The sequence below is a fragment of the Fundulus heteroclitus genome, chromosome 9 (assembly GCF_011125445.2).
Source record: "Fundulus heteroclitus isolate FHET01 chromosome 9, MU-UCD_Fhet_4.1, whole genome shotgun sequence".
Classification (NCBI taxonomy): Eukaryota; Metazoa; Chordata; class Actinopteri; order Cyprinodontiformes; family Fundulidae; genus Fundulus; species Fundulus heteroclitus.
Window position 1 is genome coordinate 24,294,621 of NC_046369.1, and position 22,647 is coordinate 24,317,267.

General features: G+C 41.3%; 3 protein-coding genes across 6 annotated transcripts in view; 2 read left to right on the forward strand and 1 right to left on the reverse strand.

Annotated features, from left to right (window-relative positions):
* Positions 1-1,603: 1,603 nt before the first annotated feature.
* Positions 1,604-10,340, reverse strand: mob3c (MOB kinase activator 3C). 3 transcript variants are annotated; one of them, XM_012864813.3, is made up of 4 exons: positions 9,957-10,327; positions 7,177-7,782; positions 3,521-3,723; positions 1,604-2,317 (listed from the first exon to the last, which is right to left on the reverse strand). In XM_012864813.3, the coding sequence occupies exons 2-4, from the start codon at positions 7,592-7,594 to the stop codon at positions 2,288-2,290; spliced, it is 651 nt and encodes a 216-aa protein (XP_012720267.1). In that variant the 5' UTR covers positions 7,595-7,782; positions 9,957-10,327; the 3' UTR covers positions 1,604-2,287. The 3 variants fall into 3 exon arrangements, with proteins under 3 accessions (XP_012720267.1, XP_021173339.1, XP_012720268.2); XM_021317664.2 differs by lacking the exon at positions 9,957-10,327 and adding an exon at positions 9,246-9,677; XM_012864814.3 differs by lacking the exon at positions 1,604-2,317 and having other exon boundaries at positions 3,546-3,723; positions 7,181-7,782; positions 9,957-10,340.
* Positions 4,667-22,647, forward strand: part of elovl1b (ELOVL fatty acid elongase 1b) — a 32,399-nt gene continuing 14,418 nt past the window's right edge. Inside the window, exon 1 of one of the 2 annotated variants that reach the window (XM_036141299.1) lies at positions 4,667-4,744. The gene's annotated coding sequence lies outside the window, so the exon portion shown is untranslated. Of the gene's footprint in view, positions 4,745-19,721; positions 19,849-22,647 lie in introns of those variants that run through there. The other variant, XM_012864812.3, reaches the window with a different exon arrangement.
* Positions 19,743-22,647, forward strand: part of LOC118556467 (elongation of very long chain fatty acids protein 1-like) — a 44,511-nt gene continuing 41,606 nt past the window's right edge. Inside the window, exon 1 of the mRNA XM_036141301.1 lies at positions 19,743-19,848. The gene's annotated coding sequence lies outside the window, so the exon portion shown is untranslated. The remainder of the gene's footprint in view (positions 19,849-22,647) is intronic.

Here is a 22,647-nt window from a genome sequence, read left to right on the forward strand (position 1 = left end):
TTGTGCATATGAAACGTAGAGTAAGATGCAAATGTACATTCTTTTGGCACTTCTGACAATTTGTCTTACATCAACCCAGAGGGATGTGCTGTAGCACCTTTTCTGTGAAAATGTTGCTTTAGTGTTTGCCCATGGGGAATGCCTCAATGCTTCGGAGTGTCAACGGTACCAAAACAATCAGCCAATCCCAGCGGTTTTCTGACCTGCACCTAGAACATGCTCACCTCGGGTGTGACGTAAGTTGGAGATCATTTGAAGAGACAAGTCAAACACACCATTAGTTCTGTCCACTAACTTTGGCATCTAAGGCTGAAAGATAAAATATGCTCTTGATCTGCAGGCAATTATGAAGTTGTTTTATCGAAATAGATATTTGTGTTACTTCATGTACACTTTGTATTACATTGTATTTTAAATTTATAGTAATTTAAAGATTTACTTATTCATGGAATTGGGGGACTTTTGGACCTTGATTCCTGGCATCATAGAGAAAAAAAAAAAAAAACTAAACAGAAAATGGTCTAAAAATGACTCCTGATGCAAAATGTTACATTTTTAAAACAAATTTAGAGAATGGAAAAACGTCAAGATGTTTATCTCTTTGTAATGGAGAAGAGAGACCTAAAATAAATTTAGGAATATCATTATTTAGTGAGTTGTGGAGTACCAGAACTTATGAATCTTTGCCTTTTTGTCCTGTATTGCCATGACTGCTCATTTTTAGGCCTGGGCCGGTGTCAGATTTTAATTATATAATAACTTCAAGTGTACAAACCACATTTCCAGGGTATTTATGTAAAAATTAAAAACTACAAAAAAGTATAAAAGATTTGGAAAAAACAACAACAACAGAAAAGCAACAATCAACACAGCTGCTGAATGTTCACCCCTGTTTTTCCCCTCGACCAAGCACTTGTCTGAGCTTTTGCAGCGAATATCTGTATATGCTCTCTTTTCATGCTATTGCCTCTAAAAGTGGTTCGGAGCTTATCTGGTTAGCTGCGTTTCTATTTGAAATTAAGCAAAGAAAGGATCTACTGCAAACCAGTCTGGCAACCTCCAAAGCGCTTCACACTACAGTTTAGTAATTTACCCATTCACACACTGACGGTGGTGAGCTATGTTTGTAGCTACAGCTGCCCTGGGGCAGACTGACAGAGGCAAAGCTGCCATGCACCAGCGCCACCGGGCCCTCTGCCCACCACCAGCTGGCAATGTGGGTAAAGTGTCTTGCCCAAGGACACAATTGCAGAGACAGTCAGAGCGTGGGATTGAACCGGCAACCCACCAATTGCAGGACGAACTCCCTAACTTCTGCGACACCGACGTGTTTATTGTGTGTATACTCTCTCTACTCAAAGCCCCAGTCGGCCGCTCACACCGAGCCTCATTCTGCTGGAGCTTTCTTCCTGTTAAAGGGGAGTTTTCCTCTCCACTGTCGCCACATGCATGCTCACTATGACAGGTTGCTGCAAAGGTCAAGCGACTTTGTCTAAATGCTCATCCAGGAGGAGTACATTTTGCATTTGATAGCAATGCATGCTATCAAATGAGTTTTCCTGGATCAAAACCTTTTGTTTTTCTTTCTTTCTTTTTTCTTTTCTTTTTTTAAACAAAATTTCAAATCTCAACTGAACTTGACTGCATTGTTTGATAGTTAGGATCAAACGTACTTGACAACTGTCGACTTTTTTTGACGACATTCAACATTTGTTTTGACAGAATAAACTGAATTTAATAAAATTATGATAGCAGATGTAGATGCTATCCTTTTAACCCTTTATCGGCAGATCTTCTTGGTAAGTTTATGGCCTAATGTGAATTTTTTTTTTTATTACTCCTCTTATGGTGATCCGTCTGTACTTAGCATTTCTATATCCTAACTTGAATTTTTAGTCTGTGATTGGTGTGTATTTGATGGCATTATTGTGCTTTTATTTTGTAACAATTAAAACTTGCTCAGTGAAAAATTTAATAAAAACATTTAGAACCAAAAAAGGTCATATCTTTGGCACAAGACATAAAAAAACACACGAAATGCAAGTAAAAAAGAAAAGAAAATAACTGCGCTTGGACATAGAGTATAAAGATATAGCACCACACAAAGTGTAAGGTCTGCAAATATACAGCGCCACCATCCAAAGGAAAGCGGAGACTTAATTGACCTCCCACAGCATGCTGTGAAATCCATGAAGCTGTCCAATGTTTGAAATGCTTTACAGATGGTGTTCTCTCCTGGGGCTCAGATAACGTCATAATGTAAACTCCTTTGTCCATGTGTTTCTCGTCAAGTACATATTCTCTCAGTCATCTCTCTCTGCAGAAGAGACACAAGCAAAAAGGGACACATTACCACATCGTTATTCGGTATTTCCAAAGAGATTGTGAGTAAATAACCTGAAAGAGTGTCAAAATGAAACTGATTCCTGCATGTGAAAATCCCTGCTTTCGATCCTCCACGGCCAATAAAAAGGAAGTAAAAAGGCAATAATGATAATAAAAAAAAACAGAACTGGAAATTTATTTTCTTTGCCAACGGTGACTTAATTGTCTCATCTTTGTTTTTTTTCTGTCTTTGCAAAATGAGTTCCTCAGCTCGGGCTTCAGAACAATGATAATGGAAACCTTTCACTGGCACAGAGCAGACTCCATCTGCTTAGATACGATGGAGGTCTCCCTGCTGGAAAAATGCAACAAATTACAGATTCTTTTCTCATTACATGACTGCAAAAGGGTTGGCGTGTTGTTTCAAACCAACTGCTTCAAAGTAGTTAAAGCAAATCCCTTGGAGATGGAAAATTGAGGGCAAGAAAGTTACAATGTTTCCTTTGCCATCAATAACTGGTTGGAAAATTGCTGTTATGGGGAAAATACACTTGACGTGTCCAAGAGCCTTGCAAAAGTATTCACACCCCTTAATCCTTTTTTTTAACATTTTGTCAGTTCAATCAGCAGCCCTGTGCAGTCCGAAAACGATAATGTTTTGGTCATCTGACCAGAGCATCTTCTTCCACATACTTGCCGTATCCCCTGCAACGGTTTGCGGCAAGCTGCAAGCTGGACTTCCTGTTGCTTATTTCCAACAATGGCCTTCTTCTTGCCACTCCTCCATAGAGGGCAGATTTGTGGCTTGCACGGCTAACAGCTACTCTCGCCGTGGTTTCCCCATGGTTTGCCACGGCCCTTTTCATTGCTTCTCTTATGTGCCAAAATCTTACCATTTCCCAATGATTTTTTTTTTTTTAAATACAAAAGTAAAAAAAATCATATATAATTTCCTTTCCATCTCACAATTAGTCAGTAGTTTTTGTTGGTCTCATGTCACATAACATCCCCACTGAAAACAACATAAATGTGCAGCATTCAAGGGGAATGAATACTTGTACAAGGCATAGTCTCACCCTTCCGGGTGCATGGGGAATAGCTATTATTTCCTTTTTGTATCCCACACAGCACACACAATAGACAGCAGATAGCAAAATGGCAGACGGGACAGAGTAATGTGGAAGTCACTGCTCACCAGGGGCTCCAGTTCAGAGTTATCAATGAGGCTGAACTCCGAAATGAAGTAGTAGTAGTGTTTGTAACAGGTGTTGATGTGGGCCTCGGCACCCATGCTGCAGATGCTGTCAAAGTGATGGATGTAAACATGCACAAACACCCGGAAGAGACGGCTCAGGATCTTCTTGCACACCTGCTGGAAGTTCTTGGGAAAAGGCACACCTAGGAAAGAAGCAGGAAACAGATAATGGACTTTTGCTTGAAGAATAAAAAAAAAATGCAAATATATATATATATATATATATATATATATATATATATATATATATATATATATATATATATATATATATATATATATATATATGTGGGTGTTGAGGCCCCTATTATTGACTTTGAACCTCCTAGAAGAGGGCAATATATAGGATGCGAGATATATAGTATTTATATCACTTGCTACTTATATGTATACATTTACTTGTATTGAAAGTATGTGGAAGAAACCTGTTTTGTGAATTCAGCCCCCCATCAAAACGCGTAAAGTGGACCAGACCAACACCGGACCTGCTGTTCCGTCAACCTCCCACCGCTGTCAGAATAACGAGCGGAAACTTCCCACCACCGCGCCACAATTAGTTTATCAAACGTAAGCAGATAATTAACCATTTAGATAAATCCATATTTAGATTTTCTCAGGGATCATATGTTACATAGTAGTTGAGGGCGAATGCTAACTTTCTAGCATTTTCTAAAGTCACAGGTTAGCCAAACAACGTTAGCAAGCAGGTTTGAATGCGCCTACGAACTGAAGTTAGCATACGATTTGTAGTCTCCGAATGGGCGGGATAAAGGAGTCTGTCACTGATTTAGCCGCAGGAGTGGGCGCTCCGAATCAGATGCTAACTTTAGTTCTCTCCGAGAAACGGCTGTGAGCTAAAGTTTGAACATCCCTGTTCATCAGCTTAATGGTTATTGGACTGCATTTATTTCCTCCCGACAAGCCAAGAAGGACAGGTAAAAAATAAAGTTAGAATTGTTTTTGAAAAAACTTGTATAAATCCTGTGTTCTCTTTGTGTCAAAACAACCTAAAAAATATAAAAATAAGGCATGCTATTTGTTTATACAGCTGACTACTAGTTATAAGGTGTTCATTGTGTTCATCAGATTGACAGCTTGAGGGAAGAGAAATGTTTCTGCGGCGGCTGGTTCTGGCAAATAGCTCTCTTTAGCATCGACCTGAAGGTAAAAGTTTAAATTGTTTGTGTCCAGAATGTGTGGGGTCTGCAGAGATGTTAGCCGACCATTTCCTGACCCTAGACCTGTACAGGTCCCGGATGGAGGGAAGGGGAAGCTCAGCCCCAATGATCCTCTCTGCAGACCTGAGTGATTGCTGTATTCTGGACCTGTCCTGTTTTGTGGATAAGCCAAACCACACCACCGAGGATAAACATAGGGCTGTGGACACAGTGTCATTCAGGTTATCTTAGCAGTCTTGGGCAGGGTGAGCTTCAGGTGGTTCTGACCGCATCAGTGGACCAGCTAATCCACCTCCTGTCTGAATGCAGACAGGACTCGTGATTGTCCTGGATCAGACCAAGGAAGAAATGCTGTACCCCAGGGGTACCAGGTACTGCGATGTCCTTCAGATGCTTCAACACTCAGTCAAAGCATTTCATGACCTCAGATGTTTGGGCAACAGGTTTGTGGTAATTTAATTCTGTTATGATTCGTTTCTTGGGGACAAAGATGCTGGTGGAACATTCGAACCAGAACCTTCTGATCGGTCTTCTGATTCTAAAAGGTCTTATCTCCTCAGTGATATTTAGTACAGGCAAGGAGTCAGTGGGGTGGGGGTTGTCGAGCTGTTTGTGGTAGTTGCAGGTAGTCCTGTGGGCATGAGCTGTGAATGGCTGGCGGAGGTCTGTAACATCTGCTTTGACACATCAGTCCACATCCTAACAGTTAGAGCTTTTCAGTTTTTGCCTGCAAGTTTTTTTCAATGTCTACATGGGGAACGGTACTGCTTACTTCTAGATAAGATGCTTTTATTTGTCATTATATATACCAGGTATCTACAACAAAATTTTGTAGATCAGAAGGATCAGACTGAGCATGCCACCTATAATGGCCGACCAGACCAGCATGTCTTTAGTGAGGGGGGGGGCTACACAGACACAGGGAGAACATGCAATCTCCACACCTGCCGAGTCCAGGGCTGTGTCTCATTCCGCCTACTTCCGTCAGTGCACTGCTGATGTGCACTGACCACTTACTGCCGTAGTCCCCACTTTCGACCGTTAGTAGTGTTCCAAAAGGAACACTTATGTTAAAACACTTACCGGAAATGACGGGATGACGTGACGAACGCAACACACGTGACCGCAAATTTTTCAGACCGCCAAAAAATATATGCCGGTGTTTTTTTTTAATAAAAAACAACATTGTTTACATTCACAGCATGTTGAAATTATATCGCCTCTGACGTCAACGCAGGATCCTCCAAATATTGGCGGAACATGAGGTATGTTCGTGTATTTTACAAACACCTATCGAGTACAATACCTCGTATTACCACCATTACTTACATTTATATGATTGCGGTGTCGCAGCTCCGGCTGTCTCGGCTGAATTGTCCGCCATTATTTTCAAAATGGGAACATCTTCCCGACGTCCCTAGTCCCTCCCTTTCCGCTTTGTAGTCAAGATGGCGTCCGTTTAGTGCAAGTAGGGTCCATTGTTACACACTGCATTTTGTGCCCGTTTTTAGGGGGTCATCCGGGTACATTCAGTGCACTGACTTTTTGTGTTATCTACACTACCTACTTAGAACTAACTTAAGTGTTCGAAGTGTAGAAGTAGGCGGAATGAGACACACCCCAGGACTCGAACCCAGGACCTTCTTGCTGTGAGGCAAGAGTGCTAACATTTTATCTTGCGTCTATTAACATATGCAATATTTTATGAAAACGTTGACTGATTAAATGATTGTATTATGGCTTTGGGGGGGGGGGTTGCGCCAGCATATTGTTTAGTGATATTTGATTGCATTAGGTGGTTATTTGTCCCCCTTGTTATAAACAGACAGCAGTGGTTGAATAATAAATATCCTTTCAGAAACACTTTAAGTGAATTGACCCACAGGGCGCATAAAAGTGTTGTTGGAAATCTTGACTCATTAGCCATAGACGTTCATAAAAGGATTGTACCTGCTTGCCCAGGAAGGTTTATGAGCACATTGGGCGGAGTGATGAAAAATGTATCCAAATTCTTTATCCCACAAACATTTCTGTTTGTTTTCTTTAAAGTTTTTCCCTTAACCGGACTTAAACTTCAAGAAGACTACCCATGCAAAAAGGTTGCAGATCGCTACCAGGAGAGGAAACTACTTAACTACCCCTCATTTGTGCCGGGGATTCTCACCTAATTAGTTTAATAATCATTATACTTGTCACGAAAAAAAATATTGCCACTGTTATCTATTCGCTTCTAAATGTCAGTATCGCTTTCTAATTAACCTCGTGTTGAACTGCATGCTCCTCCTCCTGAAAGTGTAATGAGGGTGCACAGCCGGCCGACACCTCAACACTTCACTACACAAAGCACCCGGTCCTTATTCAGGTCACGGACTCAATAACGCCAGTGATTGCTATCGTTTGTAAAGTTCTCACACACACCTACTCTGGTGGGGAAGATGTCCTCGTTGTTGATGAGAGACTCTATCCAGTCCATCAGCAGGTTCATGTACTTGATAGCAGGCAGCTTGGTGGGTTTCTTGTAGTCCTCCCCATCCTGCCATCTGTACTCGTACTTCAGGCCCCCGGACATGATGGGGCACGTACGCTCGCTGCAGTACTCGCTGACGGTGCCGTAGATCAGGTTGATCCTGTTGAAGAAATCCACCACGTGAACCGCGATCCAGTCGTTCAGGTTCTCCCCCTCGGGCAGCTGGACCACCTTCCTCAGGTCCAGGCCCGACTTGAGCGAGGCCTGGGCCTTCTTGTAGAGTTCGAAGCGCTGCGTGCCGGGCTCAAAGCGCTTCCTCGGCCTGAACGTTTTGGCCTTGCTGAACACTTGTCCGAGACACAGCGCCATTGACGCAGCCGCTTCCCCCGAGATGAGGGGAGATTAGGGGCTCCACAATGAAGAATACGTCTGGGTGTGATAAAAACCGAGCTTCCCGAGGGAATGAGAGGGAAGAGCCTGGTTGGAATCCGGTCACCGGGGGTCAGTGTCTGTCATGTGAAGATCGGAGGGAGTCCTTGTTTCCAGCAGAGACTTTTCTGTGGAGACAAACAACAGATGTGTTGGGTGGATCTCTTCCCTGTCAGTCCACTGGTTTTAGTCTCTGTCGGTCCAGAGTTTTAAAAGAAACACCACTAAATCTTGCCAGATAGTTTTGTAAATGAGTCGAATCAAAAAAAATCTACAATAATAAAAGGTTTCGCAAAATTCGTTGGGCCCAGGTTCTCTAGTTTTCATAGAGTTACATGCAAAAACGTTCACACTGCGTGAACTTTTCCACATTTGCTCACGTTATGGCCACACACTTGCGTGGTGAGAATCATGTGTGCTTTTCAAAGTTGGTTACAAATACATTTCTGGACAGTACGGTTCAACGTTTCTGGATCAATACTTTGAAGAACCACCAAACTGAACTTCTTAGGCTACATGCAGAATGCAGTGGGGTGGGAAGTTAGCACAACACTCTCCCCACTGCGAAGCACGGTGGTGGCAGCATCATGATGTGAGACTGCTTCTTTTTGGCAGGTCATAGTTGATGGAAAGATGGATTGAGCTGAATAAAGGGCAACACTGGAGGTTGTCCTTTCTGTAGAACTACATCAAACATGCAGGTGGAGCTAAGATGAGCTAAGAAATCCAAAGCTAAATTTGGTGCATAATCCATGGAAAGTCTGAAAAGTCTATGTTCAAAGACTATCTCCATCTAGTCTAACAGAGTTTGAGGTTGTTCGGAAAGAGAAATTTGCAAAAATGTCCATGTCTAGGTGACAAAGCTGGTCGACCCATTCCCCAAAACACATGGATGACTGCGGCATAAAGTGGTTTAACAAAGTGTTGACTAAAGGAGGCAAATACAGATGCACGCCACACTTTTCTTATTTTTATTTCTGAAAAATGTGAGTAAACCCCACTTTTTTTTTCTTTTCACTATGCCATCTATGCACTACTTCTCTTGGCACCTTGGCTAATTTGTTACTCATGACGGTTTGAAGGTGAACCATCTGACAATAAACCGAAAAATAACCTCTTAACTGGGGACAAGTTGTGCTTTTGTTACCTCCTTTGAGGTCTGTGAGCAAAATATGACCTTTTCAGTTGGCTTTCTGCGGCAACCAGGAATTAAAAATAGCAGCAATTTGCTGGAACAAGAGTCAGGCAGTTCGAGTCAAGCCTAATTGAGAAAATAAATGCCACACCGCGACTCCCTACAAAATAAACGTCCTCAATGAAACGATCTCATTAGTCAGACTGGGGCATCGTGACAGAAAACCTTTAATCTTTTGGTAAATAAACTAAACAGGAGAAAACAGAGTGGAAGAAAATGCACTGTGAATGGATTACAAAAAATGTAAGGTAATAGGGAGCATAGTTTAGTGATTTGTTTTGGCATCTTTACTTCAGTAGCCGCCCCTGCATTTTTGAGCTTTAAATACACATGCAGTCGCCGCAACTGTATGTCCGCATTTGTGTCCCAAGTCCATTTTTAAACTGCAGATCTTACCATTTCCTGTTGCTTTCTTCCCCCCTTGAAACCGCTACAACTTCTAAAAAGCAGAAACCTCTCTTGCTTCTCTAGCATTGTTTGCAGGTTAAAAACTGAGATACATTTTTTTTTTGTTTTTTTTTGCTAGAACAGTGCCTTTGAGTGAAGTTATAATTTGCGACGAAAAGCCGGATAAATATACACAGAGGCTGGTTTTCTGTATAAAGCAGCATTCACTCTGGGATTGCTCCCGGTCCGTTGTGGGGGGAGAGTGAATACGTGGTCATGGGACAGCAGCTGATGTGCCAATAAAGGAAAAAAAAAAAAAAAGGGGGGTTCACATTTCCAGAGTTTCGCTTGACGAAACTGGGAAGACGCTTTTAAAGCCTAAAGCCAAACGGTCGCAAGTTTCCAAACACATTAACGACTGAAACCACGAGCTGACGGCGAAACGACGGGAACTTTGGATCACTCCGCATGTCTCAACAACCTCCAGGCCAAAGCATGTCTGATCATGCTCTGGGAATAAACAGACACTTCATGCATGCTTTTCTGGTTTTGTCCGAGTTTGTCCCTGACACAGCGGAGTGATAAAACTCCTCAGAGAAAAGAGAGAGAGAGAGAGAGAGATAGAGAGAGGGAGAGAATGGTCACATAAAACAGATTCGGTAATGAAGACAAAAGAGGAGTCTGAGATGAACTGAATGGATCGCTCTCTCGGCGCTTTACCTCTCTGAAGTCCGGCAGCGGGTAGTTTGGAATGTGGCGGAAAGTTGTCGAAAGTTCAGAGAGGATCCAAACTCCCCCTGGAAGTCCGAGTCAGCTGTTCCCTCTTGCTCCTTTCGGTCGTTTATTCTCTTGCTCCTTTCAGTCGTTTCTTCTCTGATGGTCAACTAGCAGTCTGACGTGAGGGGGGGGGGGGTGCCTCTGACTTTGCCCGGCAGCAAAGACAAACACAGAAAAAGACTTTTAAAAGAGTGTTTGGTTTCTCTTCCTGTGACTGATGTCACATCCTGACTTTGTCTGCTGGGCTCTGCTGTCTCTGTGTGTGTGTGTGTCCACATGTGGGTGTGTTTGTAGAGAACCTATACGTATAAATAGGAGAAGGGCTCCCAAACCCTGATTCTGCCCCCTTCCTTTTTTTTTTGTCATTCAGTAAGACGAGCAGCCAGCCCACTCACCTCGCCCAAGCCCAGCCCTCCGGTAAAACTCCTAAGAAAAAAAACAACCCGTCTGACGAGCCGCACTAAGACAGAAGCAGAGATCCCACAAACATTTCTGGATGTCTGGCAGTCTGCTTGTTTTTTTCTTTTCTTTTTAAAGTCTCAATAACCTACTATTAAAATTCTTTGCCTTGTAGAGATGCTTGAGTTGAAGTTACAGCACTCAGAGAAAGGGCAGCTCATTGCCTCTAATCGGGACGTTTACCAGAGCACGGATTCAAATCATGACCAAGGTTAGCCTTAGCTGGTAACTAATCTCATGGCAGTCGACCCGCCGTTTTCTCTCGGAGTGTCACTGAAATATGGAAGGTCTCGGTTTCCGGAGTGAAACCCAACCTGGTGAAAGAGGCAGAGTCTGGACTCGTTGTTAATGAGGGCCCTCCTCTCTGGGAGGGAGAAGAGTGTAAATAAACGTGTGGGCTACGGGATGAGATAACATCTAGAGTTTCACTGAGTTGTTTTTATGTTTGCCAGTGTCTTCAAACGAACCTGGTTGCTCCGACCGCCTTAAGGGAGTCAGTGAGTCGTGGACAGAGGCAGCTTTGTCTCCTCTCTTTATCCCCCTAAAGAGCTTTATAGGATTCTTGACAAACTTCTGAACATCTTAGATGCTTAAAGACTCAAACTGTCGTGTAGGCAGGTTTTTGATACCGTCAGTAGAGCTTCCTCCCCAGGAGCACCATGGAGGAAAGAGCTACTTAAAACGTGAGCAGTTTATCCAGTGAGGAGTTTTCATTTTCTTATTTGCATGTCCAGTGGCGGTTCTCACGTGAATCTTTGCACGGGTGTGTCACTTCTTCTGCAAGTTGTGACTGTGGCACTATGCCATTCAATGTTGCCGTTGTGTTAAAGGCATACTATGCAACATTTTTCAGTTAATTAATGTGCTCCATACCGTTTTGGATGATTAAATGAGTCATTTCAGGTTGAACTAAGGTTTTCTCGGCCGCCCTGGTGGTCTGTAGGGGAAATACCGTACTTGTAATTGCAAGAGCCCTCGGCCCGCACCCACAGGCTCAGAAGTCTGGTGCATCGCGAGAGTCGGTCTTGCTTTACGGCGAGAACTGCTACACGCCCCCAGTGAAAGGCATGCTTGTTGCTAGCGCAGTGGCGATATTTGTGCAGTTATCATGGCGGAACCAGCGAGAAAACAGCGAAAGCCCATGTCGGAGCAGGCAAGAAAGAGGAAAAGGGCTCTGGACAGAGAGAGGAGTCGTACACGGGTGAACATCGGGCAAGCTTTTTCTGAATGGCGAGAGCTAAAAGAAAAAGAAGGCTGCAAGGCTGACGGGGACCTCGCGTTTCTGCTGATGTGATTGTAAGTAACATTGGAATGATTTATCTCTCTCTGTGTGCATGTTCATACTTTCACTGTGTTAGTGATTGTTTGTACTGCCGTTTTTCTGACTTTTCGTTGCGTTCGCCTGTCTGCTAAGCTCAAAACAACCGCGCCTGGTTTGACAGAGAAACCAGAACAGCTGAGCATCTTTACGACAGTGCACTTTTACTTTCGCCCTCTGGGGGGAGCCTCGCTGGAAAATCAACCCCGGTTGCATAGTATACCTTTAAAGGATTCTGACTGGCTGACATAGATTTTAGCTTTGCGATACGCTGCACCCCGTGTGTTTGGCATGTTTAAAGCAGCACTCTGCTGTATTTGTGAGGGTTTGTGTGGATGAAAACGATTCCGTGTTTACAATATTATTTTTTAAAAACGATGTGGAGCGCTCATGTTCTCCCCTTTGTAACACAGTCCTGGACCACGTGCAATCGTCCACATTGCCCAATTTAATAACAATGCCACCATGTGTGTCCAGTCAGTGGACACAGCTTTGGTGTGTCTGCATCTGGGGCCATTAGGCCCAAGCCCCATCAGATGTCGCTGTGGAGCTCTATAGCCCCATTTACACTACCCTTGTTAAACCGATCCATGCCGAGACCAGTCCGAGCTTGGATCAGTTAACCAAGCCGAGCAGACCGTTTACACACCAAGCTTATCTCGGTTCCTTGGTTGCTCCTCGCCTCCTAGTGACGATCTGCGGGTACTGCTGCTCTCTGGGATTGAAGGCGGGACCGAGCAAATCAAAATGGCGGCGCCCGTAACATTCAGGATGTTATGCTTGATATTGTGATATTTAGGTGTTTGCGGAGAGTCAGGGGAAGAAGGCAACCATTGGTGAATTTACTTGAGAGAGTCGACTTTTGGGAAGTGGATGAGACAAACGAACGTCTAATAAGGATTTACAGACGCTGGAAACAATGACAGACGCTGAGATTCATCACACTGCTAAGCAGAATCATCACTGGAAACTGTGTGGCACGGTAAGGAAGCTAGTATTATTATGAATGTCTGAAATTTGTCTGAATAGAGTGTGAATCGGGACGTGCAGCCAGACACGGCGGAAAAACTGCGGACAGCTGACTGGGATGACGCGGTCTGCTCATGCGCTCTTCGTTATCAGATAACAGGGATAAAAAAAAAAAAAAAACAGTCCGAGACCTACTAGGGAACTGGTCTGCAGTTAGCGCGGTCCGGTTATGTCTAGCGCGGTTCAGTTCAGTCTGCTGACCATTTACACACGAGAGTTATCTCGGTTACCGAGCTTGGACTGGACTCTGTTAAAAAATTGTAGTGTAAACGGGCCTTATGTTCGCAATAATCAGCGAAACATTGTTCTTTATAGAACAATATTGTAAAAAAGACTGATTCCCTTACCAATAAAACTCTGCTATAAACATTTGTGTCTATATATCCAAGTCTGCCAGAGTACTGACAAGCTCAGTAGGTTAAATCCTCTTGAGGCGCCTTATTGGGACCGGCCCGCCAAAATTTGTTTAAACAATGAATATCTGAAATCGCAGTGCGCATGTCCACCAGCTCTCAGTAGACAGCCGTGGGGCACAAATCCTCTGGCCCCAAGCTCAGATCGTGTGCAATCAAAATTCAAGGCAAATTTATTTGTATAGCACATTTCAGTGCAAGTCAATGCAAAGTGCTTTATATGATTAAAACATTGGAAAATAAAACAGATTAAAAGCAAGCAAAAAAAAAGCCGTTGGAATACACTGTAGGAAAATTTAAACAAATGTTTAATGATGTTACTTACAACCTATTTTTAGATACAAAACTCACAAACACTGAAGTCAAACTCAACCGTTTATTCAACCAACTTCTTACCAAAACAGCAAGTTTTTAAAAAAGAAAAAAGACTGCGTGCTCTCTGAACCCAGGGATCCATTCATCCAACAACAACAAAAAAAACCTCTGAAGAGAATCACTATTGGATCTGATGTTAAAAAGGATATTTTTTTCAACCACACCCGTATATGGAGTATATTGTCAATTTAAACTGTAGGAATGGATGCTTACAGTCATTTTTTATAACCCTTGACAAAATTTAAGGTATTTCATATTTATTTTGACTGCAATGTTGTTAAAGATAAGAATTTGCATTTTTTTTAATTTTTATTATGACACTTTACCCACTGAATAAATTTACTCACATTAAAGTTTTTATTATTATAAAATTATTAAATCTGTGACTATATAACTGCAAAAAAAAAAAAAAAAAAAAAATCAGTTTATACGTAGATCTTCGGGGGTCCCAACAAATTTGTCCGTGTCTGTATTTTGCAGCATGTCAGGCTGGGATTGCTGTCAGAATCAGACATGTGACAACAATTGTTAATGCCACATTGCCAGACAGGACACTATAAAAAAAAGAAGAAAAAAAAAGAATCAGACATGTGTTGTACTAACCATACACCTCCACTAGGTGTCGCCCTGACTGTTAATTTGATGCATCTGCCCCACGGGAGCCAAAAGGAAGTTATAAATAAGGAACAGCAATTGATATGTTTAATAGTTGGCAGGAAATTATTTGTTTACTATGAGGAAAATACCTTAAAATGAAGTGCCCAGATTATATTACTGCAACTGCACTAGTGGTGTCAAAACAATGTGCTGTGCTGTCAACGCTATTATAAAGGGTCGAGGATAAAAACAAAACAATGTTTTTTCTGTTATTTTAATGTATTTTTATGCTGTGAAATATTTGGATCAGAGTATGATGTGTATTTAGTTGTTTTGGATTTAAATGTTTAGGTCAAAGGTCTGCAACCTGCAGCTCCGGAGCAGCAATTGGCTTCTTTGAACCTTTCACAATCGCTCTAAATTTGGCTAAAAATGATTAGGATCCAACTATTGCTTTTAAAATATATAACAAATGAAAGTTTTTACAGTTGTCCTTCATGGAGGAGGGGGTTGTTGTATTTTTTTTTTCTTCCTCCACATTTTCAAGAAATTGTTTGCAAAAGTTTTGTTTTTCTTTATTTTAAAACCTAAACATAGAAATAATAAGGGGGACCTTTACAAATAACAACAGATTTCCTGTAGTAGATGTTTACAAAAAGTTATAAGTTGTCGTTTTTCAAATGGTCATGTAACCTTTGCAGCTCTAAATAATTTTTATTTAGCCAGACAAAGGGCAGCAATTACTCATTGGTTTGTGGATGTAGACATCTTATCGTTAAAGATAATACGGTAATAAAAACAATCAAGTGGATAATACCTTTTGAGTCATTGCAAATATTTAGTTAATGTTTTTTTTTTTTTTTTACATTTTATCTTAAAGTTTTAAACTGCTTAGAGTGAATCTGTTTTAAATCTAAGAGGATCAGGTGGAAACTGAATCCATCTGTAACTCGGCTTAACAAGAAGTTCTGTATTGCAGAGAGCTTTTATGAGGAAACGACACAGCACAATAGTTTCCATTGTGTTTGGAGGAGTGTTGTTTTTTGTTTTTTTTTTACAGCATGGGAACGTCTGTAGTTCCGGAAAAAGTCGTCCCGGCGTTCGAATCCCACATGTTGAAGTGTCCTTTGGCAAAAAACAAAACAAAAAACTGAACTCTGGGCTGCTGACCCTGTTGATCTGTGTATGAACGGATGGATGTGTCTTGTCGTGTAAACACGCCGAATGATCAACAAGACAAGAAAGATTTTAAGTTAATAATCCAAACATAGGTCAATGTCACAATTTATTCCAAGAAGCTGTTGATTTAGAATCGGTTTAACTCAGGTTTAGCTAATGTATTTGTAGCTAACCCAAAATATAATTTAAAGGCCATTAAAATCAGAATAGAATAGAATGGAATAACCCTTTATTTGTCATCGATTGGTGCAAATTCTCAATATACCGTATAAATAAGCCACAAAATAATGAATAAAATGGCAACTTGACACTCAATCTCTTGTTGGTTTTCTGTTGCAAACACTACAATCTTATTTTAGTTGCAACTCTTAATTGATGAATCACAGATCCACATGTGCATTAAATCCACCTTGCCCTATGTCCTATTTTGTTTTAAAGTGCCGCTGTCATCTTCAAAAAATGTAACAGAGGAGGAAGTACTACCAGTCAGGCCCTTTTTCATTCACCTGTCATTCAGCGCTCGGCTGTGTCATACTTTGTCTGAAAACATGCTTGACATTATTGTGGCTAACGTGGCGCAAAGCAGCTCATTTCATAGTACCTTAATGGCAACTTCTGTGTAAACACCCAGATGAATTATGGATCACTGGTGCTCTTGGATTCTGGGAAATAAGAAGACTCTGTGACGTTAAAAAAACCATTTGTTGTAAATTTCCATTTGTGTTTATTTTTTCTTTCTTTTTTTTTGGGCTAAACTCTGTCTGAAATCTATTTTGGTGACGGCCTGTGGGAAAGGCCACCAATGGAAACAGAGGAGTAAATCATTGAAGTTCTTTATAGCTGGATGACAAAGCATTACAGGTTCACTGACCTGCTTTCAATCATTAAATTGGACAGCCAATCACAGGATCTGAATATCTACCTTAGCCAAAAACCCAACCATCATCAAGTCTCTATTCAATTTGTGTAATATGTGCCATAAATGAGCTAATACCCAACATAAGGAGTGGTCTATGGCTTTGTGTGAAACGGTGCCAATGGGTGAGACATAGACTCAGGCAAGCTTTTATCTTATCTTGGTATCATAAGTTTTGAACAAGAGCTCTACTGCGTAAAGATGTGATTCTTTTATCACAGTGTAGGCTGCCTGTTGGAAGCCCGCTCAATCAGTGGTTCGTGACCCAGTGATAATTTACGTATTAAGCATTATCTCTTTTAGATAAGAAGTTATCACGAAGCTACTTGAACTTCCTGTTCAATCGCTTTCCACAAAATGCATCCATTTCTTATCAATTTGATTGTATTTTCTAGTTTTTTCGTGTCAGTCAGATAGCTTTCTTGGTTCAGGGTGTCGAATGGCAAAGTCGCCGCAGTTAAACCCCAGTCCTGTCACTCCCCTGGCAGATTTTAATTTAAAATGATTAGGATTCATCTAAGACCTGTGTGCCTGACAGAAGATGAGAGACGGGCTTCTTTAAACGAAAACAAATGGATTTAAAAGGAGTATTAGTTTTGAAAGAAATACTTTGTCTGTATGTACATTCTAATAAAAAGTAGCAACGTTATTTACACCCTTCTCAATGGAAAAACCTTCTTTGGCTTTGCTGACCAGCTTTTCGCATATTTCCACTGGTATTTTCACCATTTAGCTTTGGTCATGGGCTCCAAATCTGTGAGGTTGGAAGACCTCTTTGCCATGACCCTAATCTTTAGCTTAGGGCTGGACGATCTGTCCAAATCACGATACATTTCTTAATTTCTGTCAATAAAATGTAATTACAATATCGATATAAACAAAATAAAAACCCCTGAAAGAGTGCAAAGAATGCCCACAACAGATGCCTGTACAAACCTATGACAATTATCTTGCCATGTTTAAAAAAACTATTCCAATATAACATTTTAGAAATGTTTGCTTTAAAAAAATAAAACACATATAATTACAGAAAACCCAGAACGTCAGTCAGTGACAAATTCTGTAAGCATAGACTGTAATGTATATTAGAAACGTCATGTCACCTTTATTGAATAAAGTTGTATTGTGATATATATTGATACTGAATTATTGTCCACCCTTACATTAGCTCCTTCCATAGATTCTCTATCAGATTCAGGTCAGGATTCTGTCTGTTCATTTTACTCCTATTAGAAGAAATATATCTGTAAAATTAAAAGATTCTTATAATCTTAAGTATTTTTAAAAAATAAATTCAGGCTTAACTGTAGAAGACGAATGTTGGAAATTGTTGATTATAGCCTATAGGTATACCATATGTGTATACACTGTGTTACCAAAGTCAAATTCAATGATTGCTCACAGATTCATGACCAGATAAAGATTATTCTGAGTCTAGGTAAACGTTCCCCCTTCGTCGTTTTTGTCTCTTTCTTAATGTCGGGACACATTCTCTTTGTTGCCTGGACAAGATGTGGGTTATTGTACCTTTTATTAAAAATGCTTTTGAGACCCTTTCACGTATAAATCATTCTGTTGTAGTCCATATAAAGTGGGACTGCCACACTTTGGTCTGAATTCCTTGTTATTGTTGCCCCACAGCCCGTCTTTCTGAGGTACATCCGAGAGCAACTCGTTTTTGTGCCGTCCCTTTAAATGAAAAAGACTCACAAAATCGTAGTGAAAAATAAAAATGGCGGATTCATAAAATTGGTTAGCCAGAAGTCCATGACCCTGTTTAGCAGTTCTGTTGCAAATACTGTGACATTACTGTTCAAAAAATAATGTAATGTGTTCACGCCGAGCATGATTTGAGCATCAAAAAAGTGGCCAAAGCGTCAGCAACGTGTGGACAGGCTGTCCTGACGCACGTTGGGAGGAGATACCCTGTTCTTTTCCTCAAATGCGGGAAAATATTTACCATGTTGATAGTTCAGATAACTAACCTGAGATCTTCACTAATCCTCCTACAGGCGAGGTCCTTTACTGTCTCTGTAATGATGGCGAGACTGACTATAGATAATAGTCGACTTCCCGACTTTTCATGGTCCTTTCGTCCTGTTGGAAAATCTGCCACTACGTCACATAGCGGAGTCTCTCTGATTGGTTGAGGCTCTGCATCCACCTGCAAAAGTTCAGATTTTCCAACTCTAGCATCTGCCGGTTCGGATGCTCAGAGCTCAAAGCATGCTGCAGGACCTCTTGATGCTCCTAGCATCCACCATAGACGTTACCTGACTCCGCCAGATGGATTTGCTCCGCATATCCATCTGGAAACCTTCCGTTGAAGTAATTTTGGGAAGGGGCGAAAATACTGGTTAGCTGATTGGCCTATGTTGGTGATAGACGGGCCAAATAAACCAATCAGATCAACGAACCATATGACGTACTCGTCAACATGCTTCGTCGTCGCGACGACGAAAACACAACCACAAGCCAAGCTACTCTTGCTGCTGCAGGTAAAGGCTCGTTAGCTCAGCAAAGAAATACTCTGTAATTCCGATAAAACTTGCTCGATAGCCACACTAACGCTAGTTTCATCGGCTGAAGCCGCCATGTTCTTTAGACTGAACTGTCGCGCTTCTCGTTGCGTCACACCTCAACCCGCCTCAAAGCCAACGCTGATTGGACGTTCGTTTGGTGAACGGCTCCAAATTTTCTTTAACGGAAAGTAGCCAGACTGATCTGCGAGTGAAACCTTGAAAGCTCGCGAGATCACGATGGTCTCACGAGGCTACCATAGACGCCCTTTACACTCAAAACGGGTTTGGTGTGAACGCAGCATAAGAGAACCTGGAGACTAAATTAGACGTTTCTGTACTCCTAGTCCCCAAGTACACAACAAAATGTATATAAGGGTTAAAAAAAGTGGATTTTGCATGATATGTCCCCTTTAAATAAAGTCAAATATGCATTGGGGGGTATTAAATTAGCCCCTTACTTGTTGAGCAAATCTGCCCCAACACAGTAAAGGCAACCAGACCCGCCAGGCTGTTTTGCCTAAACTATGAAACCAGAAAGAGTAAAAAAAATAAAAAATTAAAAAAAATAAACTATTATATATATATATATATATATATATATATATATATATATATATATATATATATATATATATATATATTATATTATATTTATCCCAATATTTTTCATGAAACTTTCATTTTTATTACAGCCTTTTATCTGTGTCGCATATTTCAGTCATTTCATTGGAAGAGAGAGAAATAAAAAAATAATAGAGAATCTTCCACTGATGAATTTTGATTTGGACAGGAGCGACATGTGATACAGTGTGGTTCGGGCCTGGTTCCGCCCATACCCCGGCCTCGGTGTCATCGGTGCCGGGTGGCTCCACCTTCTCGCGGCGCCCTCGGAGGGCTGGGTCCGGGGGAGGAAGATTTAAGCGGAACGAAGGAGGAAGCGGAGCCGACTTGACAGCGACACGAGTTTCCTCCATTTATCTGGCACATTTCAACAGACTGGGCGGCGGGTTATTCTAGCGAAAAAACAGTGAGTAGCGTTCTCGTCCACTTTTACACGCCATTAAACAGCTTTGCTGACGGGAAATGTAGTATTCTTTGTGCTCGGGGTTACTTTCAGGTGGTGGAAAAAAAAAAAAAAAAGAGAAGGGGGGTCGTAAAACGCGCATGTTGCAATGATTTTTGTACAACACAATATTTGGACCGCTTTACAGAAACTTAACGCTTCTGGTGGTAATTTAAGACATTTTGGGAATTAAAAGCTATTACTTTTTTTTTTTTTTTTTTTTTTTTTTTTAGATGACAACGGTAAAAGTCTCATCCGGTATGGTCATGAGGTTGTATCCTGCTCTCAGGACGTGTACTTTTTTTATTTTTTTATTTTTATTCATATATATATATATATATATATATATATATATATATATATATATATATATATATATATATATATATATATATATATATAAATCCGCTTTTTTATTCAGGCCAATTGCCCTTGTTATTGTTGAGGGTGTCGGGTTTTGCACCTGTGCTGCGGACAATGATCCCATTGACGTGGCCGCTGTGCTTTGAAGGGAACCCTGGTCCGCTTGTCGCCGTCCTGAGTGGGAGGTGATGAGGAGGATGCTCCGGTTTGAGCTGTGATGAAGGCAGCGTTCAGGCTGTTTTTGTTTGTGTTTCCCGTTACTTGGACGGATATCTGATCAACCAGATGAGACGAGTTCCTTAACAAATGCTCGCATGCATTCCAGTAAAGCAGTCACCTAAAAAAAAAAAAAAAAAAAGAGAAACCGGTGTGCATACTAACTATTTACTAGGCAGCCGCATGATGGACTTTTGACACTGGCGTTTGATTTCATAATTATGCAAAAAACACCAACTGCAGTTGCTCAACAATCCAGATGAGCTCAGTTATCGCCCTTTCTTTCTTTTATTGTTGTTATAAACCTGGGAATACTTTTTTGAGTTTCTGCTTTTTGAGCTGTAAAACATAATGGTTGTTGTCAGTCTTCGTCTCCTGATGTGACCTATGGGTTAATTGTAAAATTTGTTGGCCCATTCCCAACATCTGGCTCAGGTAAAGTGAGTCAACAGATGCCCCACACAGAATGCCGGTTACTATTTTAACTCTAAGCCTCTAACACCCCCTTAACCACAAACAAACACACAATTATGTTATTTTAACTTGATTGTTTGGACAGTGCTGCTAACTTAACTCATGGTGACGCTGCTATATCAATCTAGTTGGAGTGCTGTACTCAATTTTTTTTATTATTTTCTCTCTTTTGTCATCATGCATATGTGCATTTAAACTAAGTCACTGCCGGACGTAAGTAATCAGAACAAAGGACCGATTGGAACATTGCAATTGAATCAATTGGAACGAGTTAAATCTCATTTTGATTGAGACGGTTGGTTTATTCCCATCGTTAATCTGGACGGCGCCCATTTGAGCACTTGTTCCGATCGTGTCATTTGGATTAGAGCAAGATGCTCTGAATGCGCACGCATCCAGAGAACCTGGTGCTGGTCCATTCTGGGAGCTCAGAAGATACAGTAAGGACACACATCCGCCGCGGATGAATGAATGCTTTCCATGTTTGCTGTGATTGTTCAATAAAGTTTAAAAAAAACAAAAAAAATCTTATTTTCCTTTTTTCAGCACATACAGAAGTACAACTTCTGTTTGCTGACTCACTGTCAAAGTGCTATTATTTTGACTAAAGCCTGGCACAAGTAACCATACATCATGATCAGATTGATTTTGTGCCCATGTAATTGATGTATTTAAGTATTTTTATTTTTTTCTCCAATCTGAATTCATTTCAGTCCGCACAAGGAAATGTGTGTGTAAGCCTGGCTAGTATCACTTCCCCGTTGGAATAAGAAAGCGCTCTGATGTGAAGCCGTTTAGAGCATCATTTGTTGCTCCAAACAATGTTCCCTTTTTTCTGTCATTGGTTAAAATGACGCCACTCCTAAATGAATTTTAAAACTAAACTGTGATCTACTTAGATTAGGCATAACCTGCTGTATGCGCTGTTTAAAAATAAAACGGGGACAAGGTGTGTCAGTTGCTCACCAGCTGGTTAGCATTGATGCCGTTTTGTTTTTTTAGCGAGTTAGCTGTGTGAGATTGTGGGCTGTTGACAATGCAAACATAATCGGTAACCAACGATGGTGGGGATGACATGGTCTCAAGGTCGACCAGCCCGTATCTCAGCTCTGCAGGTAATATAAACACGGTGCCAGTGCTGTGCCTTCCTCTTATCACTTCATCAGGCTTTAAAGTCAACATCCTGTCTGAAGGGTTTGCATATGGAGGAGAGAGCAGATGGCAAAGCAGGAGAGGATATAAGAGATGATGTTGGTTCTTTCTTCTTCTTCTTACTAATAATGTTTGTGGTCAGTTTTGTAGTTGCAGTGGGACGTTCCTCTGTTGATTGGTGTCTTCCTGTTACGCGGAGCTCCTGAATTTAATTTTTTTTCTCCACTGGTTTTTTGCCGTCAGGTTTGATGGGTAAATGCCTGAAGGGACTGTTGTGGTTAAACACGGTTTCTGGTTAGGGATTTAGTTTACCGATGCACAGAAAGATGGATCCCGCTTTGACAGAGCCGTCTTCTGTGTGTTCTCCAGACGGTTTGAACCCGCTGCTAATGGCTGCCTTCAGAACGACGGCCCTTCGTAAACATTTGTTCTTTACTCGAGGCCCGGTGTCGTATGGGCTCTAGTAGCTTTGTTAGAGAGCTTGGATCGCCTGACTCGTTCTATTCAAGGTGAATAACTCGCACGTTTTTGTTACTTTAGGCCAGCCTGACTCCATGA